The sequence below is a fragment of the Triticum urartu genome, chromosome 2 (assembly GCF_003073215.2).
Source record: "Triticum urartu cultivar G1812 chromosome 2, Tu2.1, whole genome shotgun sequence".
NCBI classification, from domain to species: domain Eukaryota; kingdom Viridiplantae; phylum Streptophyta; class Magnoliopsida; order Poales; family Poaceae; genus Triticum; species Triticum urartu.
This window is the reverse complement of record NC_053023.1, coordinates 438,741,731-438,759,506: the sequence shown is the minus strand read 5'-3', so window position 1 is coordinate 438,759,506 and position 17,776 is coordinate 438,741,731. Positions and strand designations below refer to the sequence as shown.

The 17,776-nt window shown below is 45.8% G+C and overlaps 1 protein-coding gene across 1 annotated transcript; it reads right to left on the bottom strand.

Moving 5' to 3' along the window:
* Positions 1-10,732: 10,732 nt before the first annotated feature.
* LOC125537733 (aquaporin NIP2-1) lies at positions 10,733-14,129 on the bottom strand. The gene is made up of 5 exons (XM_048701050.1): positions 13,862-14,129; positions 13,528-13,752; positions 11,898-12,092; positions 11,737-11,798; positions 10,733-11,323 (listed from the first exon to the last, which is right to left on the bottom strand). Exons 1-5 carry the CDS (start codon positions 14,009-14,011, stop codon positions 11,068-11,070), a joined length of 888 nt encoding a protein of 295 aa, XP_048557007.1. The 5' UTR covers positions 14,012-14,129; the 3' UTR covers positions 10,733-11,067.
* Positions 14,130-17,776: the final 3,647 nt, after the last annotated feature.

Sequence of the window (17,776 nt, the reverse complement as noted above, 5' to 3'; positions counted from 1 at the left end):
TGACAATATTGAAGCTCGCACGAGCAACCACCAATTACACAACATCTCAACTATCACCCTAGTGGATCACAGAGGCGCCTCCACGAAAGGGTACAACGCCATCTGGCCATCCTTGCCCGAAACAAGATGAAGGGTTTTCAACCTAGAGAATTGGAGGCCATTGGAATTATAGTTGGCCATTTACATAATCATGCATACACATAAAACCCCATGGAGCTGGGGTATCCAACAGAGAAGCCATAACTCCATGGTCCACCCAATCATTATTTATGCAACATTTGGTCGTTCGGAATGTCCAACCTTATCGCCAAAGAGAAAAAGGAAAAATAATACAACTTTCAACTTGCTTAAGCGCAACTTACAATTTCCAAAAATCACAACCTTTAACATTCCTTACGCACAACCTTCCACCACAACAAAACTCTTCCAACTAGGATGATCAGACTTCCTATTTTCAAATAAAATAACTTCCAACTGCACGACTACTAGCATTCAACTAGCTAAGAAGTGAAGTTACAACTCTACAAGAAAAGAAATCCATTGTGACCCCATAATTTGGGGGGAGGGGAGGGGATAAAACCGCGGTACCCCTACTAGCCTACGTCACAAAGAAAGTTGGTCGCATTAGGTGGCTATGGTAACACAGGGGCTTGGTGGCGATGCGAAGGAGGATGGGCACTTCTGATCACCATAGATACAGACGGGCCGAGGAGGCATTGTGAATGAGCCCACTCAGCCACACGCATTAGAGTACTTTTGGTTGTTCCGTTTACGCGGCGACTGTTGTGATGGGACTGAGTGGTTGTGATAGAAATGATAAGCCAAACATCAATGACTATGTGTGGGCAAAGCAATAAGGATATGGAGGCAAACAAGAAAAGTGCAAGCGAGAGAAAATGTTTGTTCCGGATAAGAGGGAGGTGAGATTTGCTCCGGGATAGTGGGTCATGCTTGTTCAATGAGCATAGAAGGGAGCATCCACATCACTGATAACTGTTTTACTATTGATTCATGTGGTTTTGAAAGTTGAGAGTTTGCTTTGCCTGGTTTTAAAATTCAGAGCCATAAAATATGCATTGCATGAAAACCACATATTATACAACAGTTTAAACACGGAGAATCTAAGTGTCATATCAACCTTGCGGCTGGTCAGCATCTCCAAAAGAAAGGAATGTGGCTTCATTTAGTGACTCCACAGTCGCCCTCTGAACAATCAAAATAAGATGCTCTTTTCTCCTTGATATGACCATATGTGAGAGAATTGGATGCACTCGTGCACATTGTTTTAAGGTCAAAAGCTATATCAAGATAAATTCATTTTCTAAATCAAGATAAGTTCATTTTTTAAATCAAGATAAATTCATTTTTGTGTGACGGTTTGCATTACATGCATGTATCATGACACAAAAATGTGGTCCAAAATTCGACCCGTGCATGCATGAGGAACTGAATTTGGTGGTGTAGGTCAAATTTTGCTACTATTATCAGTACTTACAACTGATTTTCTAATTTACCGTGAGTTCGATGCCTACGTTTTCAAATTATTTATGTTTTTTCAGAATTTCTTATATGGAAATACATCAGAGACCAAGCCCTCTAGCTAGTTAGTGCGTACTCGGTTATGTATAAACACTGTCCCCCAACATAGACGACGGTTGACGGCCACAACCTAGGCTGATGGCCGGAGGCCCTCCACGAACATCACCAGGAACGGTAAAGAATGTCATCCAGCGACAAAAGATGCTCGATCGAGACCTTGCCATGCGTGGCCATTGGCCAATAACGACTCGTGCGGCTGTGCAACTCATGAAGTCATGAGGCCATGACAGGGAGAACGGCTGCGGATCCAATAATACGTGACGACACATTCCGGGCGAGTGGCCGTCGTTGAGTTCTTGTCTCCAGTGGGTGCGACCATGGGAATAGATCCTTTGGGATCGACCGGCGTGAAGAATGTTTTTCTAGGTTGTGTGTTATGTGGTCATCTTGCTCTCTGATTCCATGCTGATATTAACGGCGGTAGCAAGTGAACAGTGGAGCTCATAGGATCGATCCATTTTTGTGAGGAATCCCGACCCGGAATCAGGTGCTTGGTCCTGGTCCCTGTTGAAAGCATGGGTCAAGCTAGTACAAAGAGATGATTCCTCTTTCTAGAAAAAAAGTTGGCGACCCTTCAAAAAAAAATTGCGACAAATTCTTGTATTACTCAAAAATGAGGAGTTACAATCACAACGTATAATGTCAAAGACTTCCTCAGGTCCTGATCCAAGCCATACCGCAGTACGAACTTGTACCCTGTCAAAGTTGGCCATAAAATGACTAGCTTGATTTTAAGTACGTCCAATATGAGTATTACAAGAACCATGTTTCTCTAGATTATCCTTTATCTCCTTGACTAAAAAAGTATATTCAGACATTGTCATTTCACGGCTCTGCACCATCCTTACGGCTTCTACAGAGATTCAACCTGGATCCTTCAATTAATTATTTTGTTAGCACCAATGGTTTCTTGCATGGATATTATTAGAGCATCTACAGCCATAACAGCCATAACGGGCAAATCTGGCCGCATAAATGTTGGAGGACGCATTTGGACGCGTCCGCGGACAGTGATCGTTCACGCCTCAAATAATGCAATTCAGATCCGGACATCTCAATTATATCCGTACAAACTTATGCAACTATGTCGATGCATTACACACATCGTCTGACTACTCCATCACTACTAACATGCCATCGGACTACCAAAATTTGGCACGTTTGGCTATGGTGAAGATCATCCACGGCTATCCTTGTCCTTTCCGACGCCCTTGCCGTCCTTCTCGCGGAAGTACCGGTCGAAGGCGCAGTAGGGATCGAACTGGGTATGCTCGTCACCGGAGCTATCCCCGTCGTCGTTGTCCTCCTTCTCCTCCTTCGGTGGCAGTCCAGGCGTCCAACCATGGCACGGACCGTCCGATTCTGCCCTCAGCCGATGGCGCACGTGCTTCTCCTATGTCGTTTCTTCACAGTGCGGGCGCGAATGGCTTCCTACTCTGCGGCCGCCCGCGCCACCGCATCAGCCGCTTCCGCCGCCACGATATGGGCCTCGGCAGCCCTTATCCTCTCCTTCCCACGGTGGGTTGCCCGTTCCCGGTGGGACTCATAGTCTGCATGTCCAGTGAAGGGGAAGGAGAGATTTTCCGGCTGTCGGGACCGCGATGATCTGACCAGCCCCAGAGGGCTCGAGCGCTCGTTGAGCTGACGCTATGGAGTCACGCTAGACTAATCCGTCCGTCGGCCGGGCACTGTCCTCCCGGGAGCGGCGGAGTGCAATGCGGACCGCCATTGCCTCCTCCAACCCGCACATAATGACACCCCAGTCGGCGGAGGCGGCCAAAAATCGCCGGAGGTGAGCTCGGGTGGCGGAAGGAGTGGAGGAGAGAGGAATGTGAAGTGTCTAGGGTTTGGTCCACTAAGCGGAGGGAACGAATATATGTGGGGTCGGGTGGGTCAGCGTGGGCCGGGTCCGACGTGGCGGATGTGCCCGGGCGCGCCTGGGCGCCTCCATATCTGTCTCATATTTAGGTTGGATATGAGGGGTGTCGGTCAGCCCGTCCGTTTGAGCCCTATTTGAGGCTTCTGTCTGGGTCGAAATTTCGTGACCCGTCAGTGATCGGGTGGGCCGGCTGAGGTATTTGAGGATGGTTTGGGGCGCGCTCTTACTACTCCTTTGAAGTCACTGGTGACTGCTCTTTCAAAATTATGTAGGTATCGAAAATTTGTACATTTGGCTGCTACCAATAAAGGATTACTAGAATATAAACGAAATCAGATTGATATTGCCATATTCAAGAGAACTGGGTTGTGACCAAGTCATAAGTTCAACTCTATTAGAAGCAAATTCTGGCATCTCATGGTTGTTTATTGTAATGACGGTGGAATCCGGTCCCTCGTGATATACCATGTTTAGAAATTTGGCATTTCAATATCGTCAAACGCATATTTAGAAATTCTAAGCCACAACTTGCTAAGCTACTCCAAAATTATGAATCTTTATTGAGAAAACTTGTGCTATGATTTTCCTTTGCCAGCTAGATCTACATCCTTAGTTATCATGCAATGACGATGACAGGACGATGATTACAAAATCATTAGGTAGCCAACTGATACTCCGTTGCACGGGCTAAATGAAGCCAAAAGCCAAAAGGTCATAATGAAAGACAAATGAGACAGACTATATGCTTCTTCTATCTATTATATACGGATAGCAGTATAAGAATAAGCATGTACTTTATGCCGTTTCGACTAGATAGGAGCAATAGATAACACCACCAATTGTCACTTTTTTTGCGGGCCACCAATGTTCACTTGATGTTCGTTTGTGATTATCATATTGTCGCCACCAAACGAGACAGATGCACCTAAGGACCACCCCGAAATTAAGAGAAAAATAATACATTTAATTTCTGTAGCACTTTTAGTAGATTCATCAAGATAAATATTTATGAGTTCAAACGATTCAAATTTCAAACCTCTCAAGACCCGGGTTACTTGGAGATTCCCTCTTTTTTACAGATTAAAGCTTAATTTGCAAGAAATAGCATTAAATAGAAAGAACACTTTTCATGATTGCAGAAGTTTCTAAAAAGACAGTTTTGTTGGCAGTGTTGGCCACCGGTCAACTGTTAGTAGTGGCGGGCACCTCTTTTCCTTCCTCATTTCTTGTCGCATCTCCATCACTCTTTTACTAGGTGTGTGATTCGTTAAAAATAATATTTACTTCTCTCGAAGTTTATTATGTGACCTGAATATTTAATTATCTTTAGGACTAATCCTACTAATGGCTCTGAGAATAAAACTTGGCAATGTATGTGTTTTGGCAGAAATTCGTGAAAATAGATAGAAGAACAATAGGATGAAAATCAAGATGTCAGGACAAAGCAACAAGGGGAAGGCTAGTTGGTGGGGCACACCGAGGGCCAAAAAGGTGGGCCCAAGGTGGTCATCGACATCCCCCCTTTGGCCGAGGATTTATCCTAAACCCCTATGTCTACCGCCTATTTGTTTGAGCTTTTTGGACATTGTCCAAAGAGCCGTGTGGACTAGACGAGCAGAAACGGAGAACAAAGAGAATTGCATGTCCAATATGAGAGGCCTCCTTAGATCTAATCTACATTAGGCGCCTTTCAGAAAATATGTATATATTTCTCCCATGATGAAGGCGCGTAGTCCTTCGAGAGTACGTACGGGTTTCAGTGGTAACTATGTAGCAAAATAGTTTTGTGTATTTCAAATGAGTTGTCGAACATTATTACAAATCAACCTATATTGGCATTTATCTTTTATCTATGATATATTTTTGGGGATCCTTGTTCCTTATTTTAAACCTGGTTAGGTTACAACGAGAAGATGTCATAAGAAATGGTATGCATTGGATGGAGTGTATCGGGTGTAGCCCAATGACAGAAAGAATGAATAATATTTTTGTTTGCTGACACATTACCTAGAGCACCTCATTAAGGAGAAAGTCAAGTAAGTATATCTGAGGTTACCCGAACAATATATCAAAGTGCTCAATGCAATGTTATGTAGTGTTCTATTATATATTTGAGATTGAGCATGGTGTAGCCATGGTATTGGGTATCTGAGATTGAGCATTAGCCAAGTATTGTATGGATATTACTTGAATTTATTGAGGCACATTATATATTTTCAATTAATTATGAAATATCAAAGATAAAATTGCACTTGTTCATTTATATATGTGTTTAGATTTATGTACCATATGCTACTAGTGAAACTTTGGGATCTTGTCACATTTTCTCTTACTCTACATGCATATATAGTTTCTATAATTGTCTATTATAAATTGAAAAACACTTTAGTATCACATATATGTTAAACTATTACAACTTTTGCAATTGACAAGTAAACTAGCTATGTCGAGGGCACAAGATATGAGACTTTGCAGATAATTAACCGTGTATACCATTTTTAGGAGGAATTCCACTCCATCTATTGCTTTTTGCAGATGGCATTTGAATATTTCAGATATGATATCAAGTTACGCAGACCCTAGTAATAAGCATTATGAACAGCAAGGTTGCATCAACACCATTCTAGGTAATAGATGAGCAAAGACCTAATCGATGTCCCATTATAAGATGTTCACAATCATCCAATTCTCATCAATTCCCTATTCCTACAATAAATTACTCAAACATGGATGGGGAAAACATTACCATGTCGATGGAGGAAGGCTTCGTGTTAATGGAGGATGGTAATGAATCACAATGTGGCAAAGATGTCAATCTAATATCCCCCTAAACAAATAATATGGTAGTTGTGGCTCTCTGGTATTCTCCTCAGGAACACGATGAATAGATGAATACATGGCCCAAAGGGGGCATGGCCAAAGACTAGTGGGCCCAGTGTCATGATGACACGACCAGGCTTGGACGCATGGCCACTCACGCGGGACCGGTGGTTGCCCCCGAATCTCCTCCGTCATGATTTGAGCAAATCTCACTAGTGCATTTGTCTAGATATGTGCTAGTTGCTCATACATATTAAGCATACCAATTTATTTTGAAGTTCAATCGCATATTTTCCATTATTTCATGAATTATTTATGCATTTGTGAACAAACCTCATGATCATGGCAAGAAGGTCTTGTCTTTGTGAATTATGTGATTTCAAGAAGTTTCTCGCAAACATTCAAGAAAAATCATACAAAACCTTCAAGAAGAATCACATGCCCTACAAAAGGGCAAGCCAGGAGAGTAATGTGTCATGCCTCAAGACCGCACCGCGTACCTATGTGGGCCTTTAAATTTTTCCAAAGTGTGCCCTTTGAAAGGATCCTTGGCACAAATGTTATGATCGCGCGCGTTTTTCCACTAGATTTTATGGAGTTACAAATCTTCGAGAATCAATAAGTATCAAGAGTCAAAAACACCAATAAAGAAAGTCTCCCCCAAAGTCAAGATCCAATCTAGGGGGAGGTTCTCGGCCTCCACCCTTCATATATCCATGAAAAGATAGAGGAGAAACATCTTGCCTGGCAGGGGGCATCAAGGAAGGAGGGACCCCCTCACTTCTGGTGGCATCGGGACGCCGCCAGGGCGCCACCATCACCCACATTGTTATATCCATCATCAAATTATTTCTTTATCGAGTGATTTCACCATCCTTAAACCTCTCCAATCCCAAATTAAGGTGTGATTTCAATCCAACTAGTTATTACCCCATGATTTGGTGTATATTTTGTAACTTGTTCCGTTGTTTATCTAGTTTCATGTGTCCTTATGGCATTGGTGATCTAGTACGACTGGTATAAATTGTATGTTCTGATATGGTCTTGTCCTTTGTGCTAGTGTACGGATGAACACATACATTACACAAACATTCTACATCCAGCAATTGTCATGATCAAGGGCAGAGGTGATGCGAAACTGAAAAAACTAAACCCCACAAGTCGGAATGCATAGCGCATTAGATTGTATAGGACCAGATAAGTTAAAGCAACTTTTGGTTTATATTACTGTTATAATATACAATATATAGTTAGGATGGTCGTTGGGGATTCAATCATAAGTGGCACGTGATTTAGTGGTTCTATGTTGTCTATTTGATTTGTTTCTTCATTTTTGGATTCTACCTATACATACCAATATTATATCTTATATTGTTCTATACATTGTAATTGTCTCCCAAGATTCTTTGTGTAACCATTGGTGTTGCAATGTTTGGTTTACTGTTTCGTTCCAAATTCTTCTCTAACGTTTGCTTGATGTATTTTTAGATAGATTGGGATGAATATGTGGCAGTGTCACTAAGAAACTGGCATGTTAATGCTTGACTTGTCAAGCATGTTGGGTACCCTCCTATTCTGTAGAAGCTTAAGATTTCCAGCACCATTGCACTTATGTACTCTAGAGATGTCGGCATAGCTGACCCGTTGATGGGACAAGAATGCGATAAGATGGGATTGTAATAGTTTACTGAGAGGATGCACTTGAACTATAATTGTGATCTATGCGTGAAAATGTAATATATATATATGTGTGTGTGTGTGTGTGTGTGTGTGTGTGAAATGCGTAATGATGTATGATGTGTGTAATATCTAATCGGTGAATTGTCATATTTTAAAAATCCCTACAAACTCACCCCTTACAGGCTAAGATTTCAGGCCAGTTAGTGATAGCATACTAAAGTAGTTATGAGACAAAATCTCTAGTCCATAAGTGTTAATCACATACCCGTGAAAGGCCATGGACCCATCAATGGAGGGGCAACTACCATAGACAAGAGATTAGTGATGAGCTTTCCAATGGAGCATGTACATGTAGTAGTAAGGGGTCGGAACCCACTCAGATTGGATTCAGGTGGATATCAGACATAGAGTCTATTTTGGGCTCTACCACTAAAGATGTATATATAAGTGGAGGATCTGGACGGATTAAAAGGGATTGTTCGGTTTTGATAAACCCTTTCAAGATTCAAGGATGTCAACTGGAGGTGGTAGACGGGCGACTAATATAAATTTCTTGGTTGATTTTTGGGATCATTGAAGTATAATTTATTTAAATGCAACTAGATGAAACATCCTACATAGTAAGAAGCAACAATTAAGCAAGATAACCAAGGTAGATAACAACTTAAAAAGTAGAGAGAGCTTCAGAAGGAAATAATCCTGAAGTTCAAGTCCTCGTGGGGATTATTGTACCAATTGGGGAGACATGGAGGCACAAAACTTCCCAACGACAACAAATATCTCTCCTCCTTCTCGGTTAGCATTCTCCTTGAGCTTTGGCTAACAAAGCATGAGCTCAACGACTAAGTGGTAGGTCCTGAGGTGGCTTCCGACCTTCATGGACTTCCTAAAGCAAATCCATATGCTTGGAAGATACCGAGAGACACCAAACGTTTAGGGTTCATTGCCAACCCAATAGTAACAAGCATCACGAAGAAATCAAGGGAGATTTAAGATTGACCTGGTGGAATCCCGAATCTAAGTTTCCTATTTTCTTTTCCCTCCAACAAATCAAAGTTCGATTTGCTATAGAGGTTGAAACAAGAGATTGAGGCGGTCAAGAATGCTGGTGGGTGAGATTTGGTCGACCATGCCCTTGGGGAAGAAGGGGACATCATATACATGGGCCCTATCTGTTTTGTTTTCCTTCACATTCTGCCTAACCCAAAGGTCCTAGACCAACTTGGAGATTCGAGATCCATTGACGAAATACTTCGGGTTTAGCAATAGTGTTTCCTTCCCCTTTGTCGTCGGAAGTCCAAAGACCTTGAGGCAGAGCTGAAGGTAAAGACCAAATTAAAGGGTCTTCTCTTCAAGGCTTTGGCACAAGGTATTTGTAAGTTTCTTGGGTTCATATGTCACATGAATCCCGCTCGTGTTCCTCATGCATATCCTTTTCATATCACGACCCTCATATGAGACAAAGATAGGAAAATATAATGCTTTGATCCAATTATGTCATCTTGTTTTATCCCTTTTTATGTGGGTGTTCTCCAACCACCTTTGATTTAAATAATAAGGGCTAAAAACCTGTCCATATACTCATGAATACTATTATCCCCTAATCGCTTGTCATTAGCATCAAAACTTACTTCAGGGCTAAGATGTGGTTTCACCCTAGCCGCCACCACCTTCCACACCTAAGTCATGTGATCGGATCTACCAAAGCACCCGTCGTTGCTCCCTGTACATGTGGATGCATTTAAGTGTTGCGCCTATTACGGTTGGGTGAATCACACAACGGATTCTGAGAGGAGAAGGTGATTGTATGACTATTTGTGCATTGACTTCTTGCTCCGGCTGAACTTTTGCTAGGCGGTGACGGCGGTGCTTCCGTCCGGGCCGACGATCATCGAAGGTGAGTTGTTGGTGGCAGCAATTCCATCTACGTAGGTGGCAGCGGCGACCTTCTACATCCCAACAAAGCGGTCCTCCGCTCGGACACGTGGATGGCGCCGTGGTCCTGTGTTGCTGTTTGTTTGTCGCAACAGGATAGAGGGTCTTGGACCTTCAGATCCGGAAGCAACGGCAAATATGGTTTGTCAACCGATTATGCAACACTCGAGAAGATGTGCAGGACTGCGAAGTGTCCCAAATAGGTGGCATCCGGCAGTTGTTGTAGCTTGACTGGCTGCTTATGCGGGCATGGTCTTCACTTGCTTCGCATCTCACATCAAAACCGTGCCTACCATGTACTTGATGGGATCGCGGAAAGTGGTGGCGACAACACATGATGACTTCAATTTTGGTGGTGTTTCTTGAGTACCCGGTCTCGAGCACCGGGGTGAAAACCCAAGGCCTAAATTAATTGGTTATACCTGGCAATGGCAGTGTTCTTGCGTCGGTATCTTATGGAAGGCATTACTCGGATTTGCTCAGTCCTTATCTTTTGGGTGAAAACCCGGGATTTGACCTTCGGTGGTTGGATCCGACGATGATGGCGCTTGATCGCCGTTCTCTTGCTAGAGGCCTTGCTATTAAAGAACCTTTCACGCTGTCTTTGTGATGGCAAAAGATGGTTCGATCGATGTTTTGATTACTTTGAAGTTTTTTTTCTCCGCCTCCCTAATGAAAGGTTATTTTTAAGGATTAACAAATATAGTAGTGTGAAGATGAATCACAATCATACTTCATGGTTCAAACTCGAAATTAAAGGTAGAGCCCCTCCAAAGACTGCTCAAACGGGAGGGAGGTGCGAAAAGCCAACACATGTTCTTTTGAGAACCAAAGCCACGGATGTTTTATGTACTGCAATTGCAGGAGAGATACACTTTGGCACGCGTGCGACTGCTGCAGAGTGCGGACTGATGCGCCCCCAAACCAGGCCCCCAAGCTCAGTTGCCTGCACACATGAACAGAGCGAGGGAGCAAATCTACTGCGACATGCGCGGGCGGACAAACATACACATGCGCGCACGCGCGTACTCCCCTGCATGCATCGACCAACCACTGAGTTACAAGTGACACACGCACGCACACACATAACAACAACTACCAAGGACACACACTGGGAGCGGGAGATCCGTCCGGCCCGGCGTGCGGCGGCAGGATCAGACGGGGATGTGGTCGAGCTCGTCGTCGTCGGCGGCGACGGACTGGCTCTGCAGCCGGCGGAGCTTGAAGGAGGAGAGCTTCTGGGGGCCGTCCTTGGGCGCGTCCTCGAAGCGGATGTAGGTGTAGGTCCAGGCCCCGGAGAGCGTGCCGAGGACGGGGCCGAGGAAGTAGAGCCAGAGGCCGGGGTAGCGGTTGCTGGCCAGCGCCGGGCCCAGCGTCCTCGCCGGGTTCATCGATCCACCTGACACCGCCCTGCACTCGATCGGTCGCCGTCGCGTCTCAGTTTTATTCCATCACTAATCCCGTTTATTATATCAGTGCATAATACTACTAGACTAACATATTCATCGTCTGACGCGGCCACTATCAATCATGTCATTGTACTTAGCGTGCGTGCCCCATCGCTCCATGCTAGCTCAGGCCATGGAGGATACGGTCAAGGTTACCAAGATTAAGAATGTTATCAGCGACTCCTGTTTGGCCCTTCCCTTGGCTGCCAAGAGCCAAGTGGTGATTAACTGGGCCTAATTAAGGAATTTCTCGTTTTGGGCGTGAGTGAGAATGAATTAGATACTGCGTAGTCCAAGTAGTGATTTCTTAACTACTACTAGCCGGCAAGGGGAGGTGTTAATTGATTAATCTCTAAGCGTAGTGTATATATTTACCCTGCGAAGATGGAGGTAATGCAAACGGAGGAACCGACAGCCAACCCAGCCAACTCACCCACCTGCATGAACAACACGGGAAAAAACAATGTCAGAATCAATGATTTTACAGAGGTCGACAAATGGCAATCAGCATCCAAGACGGCGGCCGGACGACTTACCGCTCTGGTGTCCGTGGCGACGGCGAGGGTGACGAACATCATGTTGAAGGTGACGACGACCTCGATGACCAGCGCGTGCCAGTGCGGCCCGACCGGCTCGGTGGTGCCGATCACGGTGATGGGGTGGAGCACGGCCTTGAGCACGAAGGACGCGCAGATCGCGCCCGTGAACTGCGCCGCCCAGTAGAACGGGACCTGCACAAGCACAAGCACAATCATCCATCAGAACAGATGCACATCGAATCGGTTCGTGAATATGTGCAGCTAGCATGGTAACTGGGCGGCTGGCCGGCGGAATAGGGTGCCGATCGAAAGGCCGCGCTGCATGCGATCTCCGGCAGATCCGGGCCTCGAATATATGGCACATGCCCCAAATCTCACAGCACCCACGCCACGCGCGCGTGCCCTCGACGAACCTGCGAGCTAGCCCCACACAGACATGGCCTGCCTCAGTGCCCCACGCACTAGGCAGCCGGTACGTACGCAGGCAGCAGGAGAGCTCCTGCGGCCACGACACATGTAAAGGTCGTCTTCTAGGTCGAGCCGGAAGGCGATTTCGCACGGTGAAAATGCCGACTAAAAGCGGTGTCAGTGTTAAACCGGTCGGTTGGTGTGGCACAGTACCGGCGTTAGTGCTGGCGAGTGCCCCCGGCCGTGTATCTCCTGTGATCGATGCATACGCTTTGCCACCACTAACTGAACCATCGCGGTAAGAAAAAGAAAGCTTTTCATTCATATTTTCCGACTAGAAAAGGCTTTCTTTTCATATATCTGATGCGACCGAGCTTTAGGTTGGTGCCTCGACCGATCACACCTCACACATATAGCCTGCCTAATAGTGCTGTTTTTGTGCTACATGCAAAGTTATTTCTTCCAACAAACTCCAACTAGACAAATCGACAGGGAAAGGGACGTGCGAGGCGAAGCAGCTAAGCTACTCCAAGTGGCTACTCATTGTACTGGGCTTCTGGGCATCGTTTTGGTGTATAAATACCATCATGAAAGGTACTACCCGATTGGTTGGTTGGGACAACAAGTTACGCGAGCATATACCCTAACCCCGTTGCTTTTGACTCTGCTTATAGCTTATAGCTAAGTCCACAAGCTAGACGCTATGTCGACTCAATAATTCGCCGACTACGCTTAAAGAAGCGATTGAATTTGGCAGTATATATCACGTCCATGACAACACCCTGAAAAGTACGTGTGAGTTAACTGAGTTTTTAGCCATGACTAAACAAATCAGCATGTGATCATCCCATTTTCTAGCTAGCCTGAAAACGGTCTTTCAAATACTGAAGCAACTGTGGTAATCTAATAAGGCGATGAACATTTCTTTAACCGGAGGCGGTCCTGAGCATTGTACGTAGCCGTGACAAAGCAATCCATGGGTTTTCTTGTGCGACTTGTGTCATCCGGTCGAGATAGTATCTCGGTCGATGAGTGGGGTGTTTGCCAAGATCTCTTCGTTGGAAATAACAGACTAAGAGAAAGCGAGAAGATTAACGTGATTACTAGTAGTGGGATGGCTTTTGTGGCTGAATGATCTAGGCGTTTAGCAGCTAGTGCATATGCAGCGTCACTGCTCGACTGCCCAGAGTTGTGTCCTGTTGCGTAACGTATGTAGTACCTGAATCCAGGGGAAATGGCGGAATATGGCGAAGGCGAGGGTGACGGCGGGGTTCATGTGCGCGCCGGAGATGTGGCCGACGGCGTAGATCATGACGACGACGATGAGCCCGCCGGCGACCGACTGGCCGAGCTGCGATATGCGCGTGACGTCGTGGGCGCTGATCGCCGCCGCCCCGCACGTCACGAACACCAGCAGGAACGTGGACACCACCTCCGACACCACCTGCAGATCGACACAACAGTTCGCGTCATTCATTCATGCTCTGAATCCAGTGGTCGGTCACGCGGCCGGCGCAGTTCTATGATCGATCGAATCGTTCGGTCTGGCTCACCTTCTTGAGGAGGTGGGGAGGGAAGTAGTCGGCGATGGACCGCTCGGTGTAGTACACCATGCTGGGCGTGGCGGAGTTCTGCACCGTGCCGATGTCGTGGATCTCGCTGGAGAAGGTCGCCCTGGAGTTCGACCTCGAGTTGGTGGCCATTTCCAAAGTCGACCAACTAGCAGAGCTATCACAGCACCTGAGACTGAGCTCCTGCTTTGTAGGTGGAGAGGAGGAAGCTTACATGAACTAGCTTAGCTCGCTTGCTCTTTGGGGAGATGAGAGCGGGGTATTTATAGGGCTGGACCGGGCGCGAGGTGGCAGATACTAGCAGTCCACACTCACCTTTTAATTAGGCCTGGGTGTCGGATAGGCACTGGGCTTGTGCTGCTGCTTAGCTCCGATCAATCTCCCGCCCTCCGTGTTTTTCCAGTAGTTTTCTTGTTTTTAAATCTGCTCGAACACGTTGTCGCATGGGCATTGGACGAAATAAACCAAATCCCGGGCTTGTTCTCTTCTGCTTAAGGGCATGCATAAACGTGTTAGGACCATGCCCGGGGGCGAAAAGTACGCAAACGATATTTCAATCGGCCGATAGAAGAAATGATTGCAGTTGTAAATTCGCAGGTGCCTATAATATGCCGGGATAAAGGCGCCGACGTCGGCGTCGTGACGCCGATGTACGGCGACGAACCGATTCTTTTAAGCCAGGGTTGCTCCGGAGAAAGAAATTCTATTTTGTAGGTGATGATGGATGGATATTTCATGGGAGGGGGGGTCTCCTACGTCCGTCCCCATGGCTCACGCTTGCGAGCTTGTGTTTAGGTTGACATTGGCATATTCTACTGCCCTAGAAGACACGCAGTGCAGGCGTGATGAGCCAACGCCAACCAGGACAGCCGTGCCGGAAGTTTATCATTGGCCGGAGGGGCATTGTCCCTGTCAGCAGTTGCCGCCATTTCCAGATCAACGATGGAGCCCGATCAACTGGATATTTTTCAAATGCAGGGTTGCTCATGCCGAAACCCAAGCTATCAAATTCAAATGATGAGTAGTTGCAGATTTGCTAAGATGCCATTACAATAAGGGGTTATCTTAACCACTCTCTCCGCACTGCCGTCACCGCTGCCGAATGGGAGGCGCCGCGCTGCACTTTGATCGATCGTCGCCGTCAGAACCGACCTGCCACTGCTGAAAAAATCCTGTGCTGATGTCCGATATTAGTCAACCATATTTTGCAGTCCGGAGTGACCCCTCGCCGATCTTGGGCTCCCCTTTCGCCGTGTCGGGTGCGCACCGCATCGGTGGGGGATCGTGTGCGAGCAACTGCCTTGAGGCTTCAGAGTTCAGACATCGCCGATTCAGGCGTCTGGATACTCATCGTCTTCATCTGTTGCCTGGGATCCTCAGCGACTGCATGAATTGAGCAATGCGAGACGCCGACGTGGTACCAACCATTCTCTGCTCCGGTTACATGCACCTGTCTGAACTCGTGGAAGTTTCGAGGTTTCGGATCGAGGCTGGGATTTGCCGGCTTAATGTGACGGATGCAGACATGCAGGAAGCAGGCCTCTAGTGTCAGTTACTTGTGGACTGTGGTGTACGTTTTCACAAAGAAAAATCCAAAACTGTGCTTTCACAGGAAATCAAGCACGAAAACAACCACTCGCTGCAGATCGGCCGGGAAATTGATCCTAAGGCCCCGGAGTCCTGGCCAGCCTTGCCAGGCAGGTCCATTCTGCTGCAGCTCACTGAATGTTTCGACCTGACACGTACTCTGCAAAGTAAATTTTGTTTGTTGCAGTTGCAGCAGCAGGAATACTTAGTTTAGGAGGCGGGACAAGCAGCCGAGTAAAGATTATACACTTTGAGGTATGCATACGCGTTGAGAACGAGTGATTACATTCCCTGGCAGGCTGAAAAGACAGCTACTGTTGAAATCAGTGGCACTATCGTTTATACCACAACAAGAAATACTGCCATGTTTGGCAGAAAACGCACAGTCAATCCGTCATAGATCCCTGACTGATTAATCTAGTACACATAATCATAACCTCTGCAAATCAATTCTTCTTCTTTGTCTGCACTCTGCAGCAATCACGTATGAGGATACAGATGATTACTATTTACTACTCTTAGTAACGTTCCTCAGATTACTATTAACGTTCTTGTCCAAGGAGGAAATGAACTGATTCCTGAAAAGCTGATGTGTTTAGTCCTTGGCGCTTTGCATCTATGTTCATACCATGAGTCCAACCATATTGGCTAAATACCTAACCTTGGCACCTATGGTCAGGTCAGGTCAGACCAACCGTTCAGATGAGTACCTCCTGGGAACCATTGTTAGTTTCAGATTCAGAAAAGCCATGGCTTCCTGAATGGGTAGGCGAGCGGTTTGTACTTTGTACCCGAGCGCGCCTGACCGCGGAACGTGGGTGTGCTTCGTAACGAGAATCAACATCCATATGCCCATCAAATCGCCTCACTTTCTGTGGCCTTCGACATTTTAGCACGGTGTTCTAGGCTATTCATTCACCATGGATGGCGGTATTCTTCGCGGGTCTTTCTTTTTTTTTAAATATTGTAAAACAACTTTATTTTTGGACGTAGTGGTTGTGTGCATCTTGCTATGTGACGTCAGTCATTCACGCAGTGCAGTTGCATCACCTCGATATAATGGCCGGATGAAAATGTTGTTTGTCGAAAAAAGTTAGCCTCACCTCAAGTTGGTACAAACCGGCTTACGCAAATTGCACATAGTGTAGTGCAACCAACTTAGTCCGTTTTCATGCCGGGCAGGCACATATTAAAAGGTGTGGTTGTTCTACATGAAAGATGAAACATCACATGAAATTCACTCGAAGAAACTAGATAAGGTGATTTTGAAAGTGGATTTCGAGAAGGCGTATGATAAGGTTAATGGTTGTTCCTCCAACAGGCCTTACGTATGAAGGGTTTTGATGATTCCTGAAAAAATTGAATCCTTTGTTTAAAAAGGTAGCGTTGGCATAAAGGTAAATGATGACACGGGTCATTATTTTTAGACGCAAAGGGGCCTAAGACAAGGGGATCCGATGTCCGCTATTTTGTTCAACATAGTGGCAGATATGCTGGGAATTCTCATTGATCGGGCCAAAGAGGACGGTCAAGTAGGTGGGCTAGTACCTCACCAAGTGGATGGTGGTGTATCCGTATCACAATACGCGACATAATAATTTTCATGGAACATGATATGGCGAAGGCTAGAAATATGAAGCAAGTCATCTGCCTCTTCGAGCAATTGTCAGGATTGAAGATCAATTTTAACAAAAGTGAATTGTTTTGTTTTGGGAGAGCCAAAGAAGAACAAGATTCCTACAGACAATTGTTTGGGTGTGAATTGGGATCCTTACCATTTACATATTTGGGTATACCAATTTATCATCGCAAGTTGTCTAATAAGGAATGAAAGTGCATTGAAAATGTGAACCAACTTGTAGTTGGATGGTTAGGTCGACTGTGGTATCCCCAACTCACTAGGGGCTCAAGTGCTGGTGCTCGCAGTTATCCTGTATTTATTTCAGGATTTCCAGCAATGCGTTTTTAGTGGGTGGAGACGTTCCCTTCAACTACGAGGCACCTATGATGACTTAGTAAAATCTCAGATGATATGCCGGCTCAGTCTCTCGGAGGTGCTCATAAGGGTAGAGTGTGCGTGTGTGCGTTCATAGGGGTGAGTGTATATGCGTATATACGCTTGCGTCTGCTGTATTAAAAAAAATTGCATTGAAGATCGATTTGAAAAAAAAAACTAAGCTGAATGAGTAGCTCCTGGGATGCATTTTTAGTTTCAGATTCAGAAAAAGCCATGGCTTCCTGAATGGGTAGGCGAGGCTACCACTACTTGCGATTTGTACCCCGAGCGGGCCGAACCTGACCGCGGAACGT

Bases quoted from the DNA above. Each gene is read 5' to 3' on its own strand.
- LOC125537733 (XM_048701050.1), bottom strand. From the start codon at position 14,011: ATGGCCACCAACTCGAGGTCGAACTCCAGGGCGACCTTCTCCAGCGAG. The intron at 11,799-11,897 runs GTAAGTCGTCCG...TTGTTCATGCAG, and splicing joins TCGCCACGGACACCAGAGCG to GTGGGTGAGTTGGCTGGGTT. The intron at 11,324-11,736 runs GTAAATATATAC...GATCGAGTGCAG, and splicing joins ATTACCTCCATCTTCGCAGG to GGCGGTGTCAGGTGGATCGA.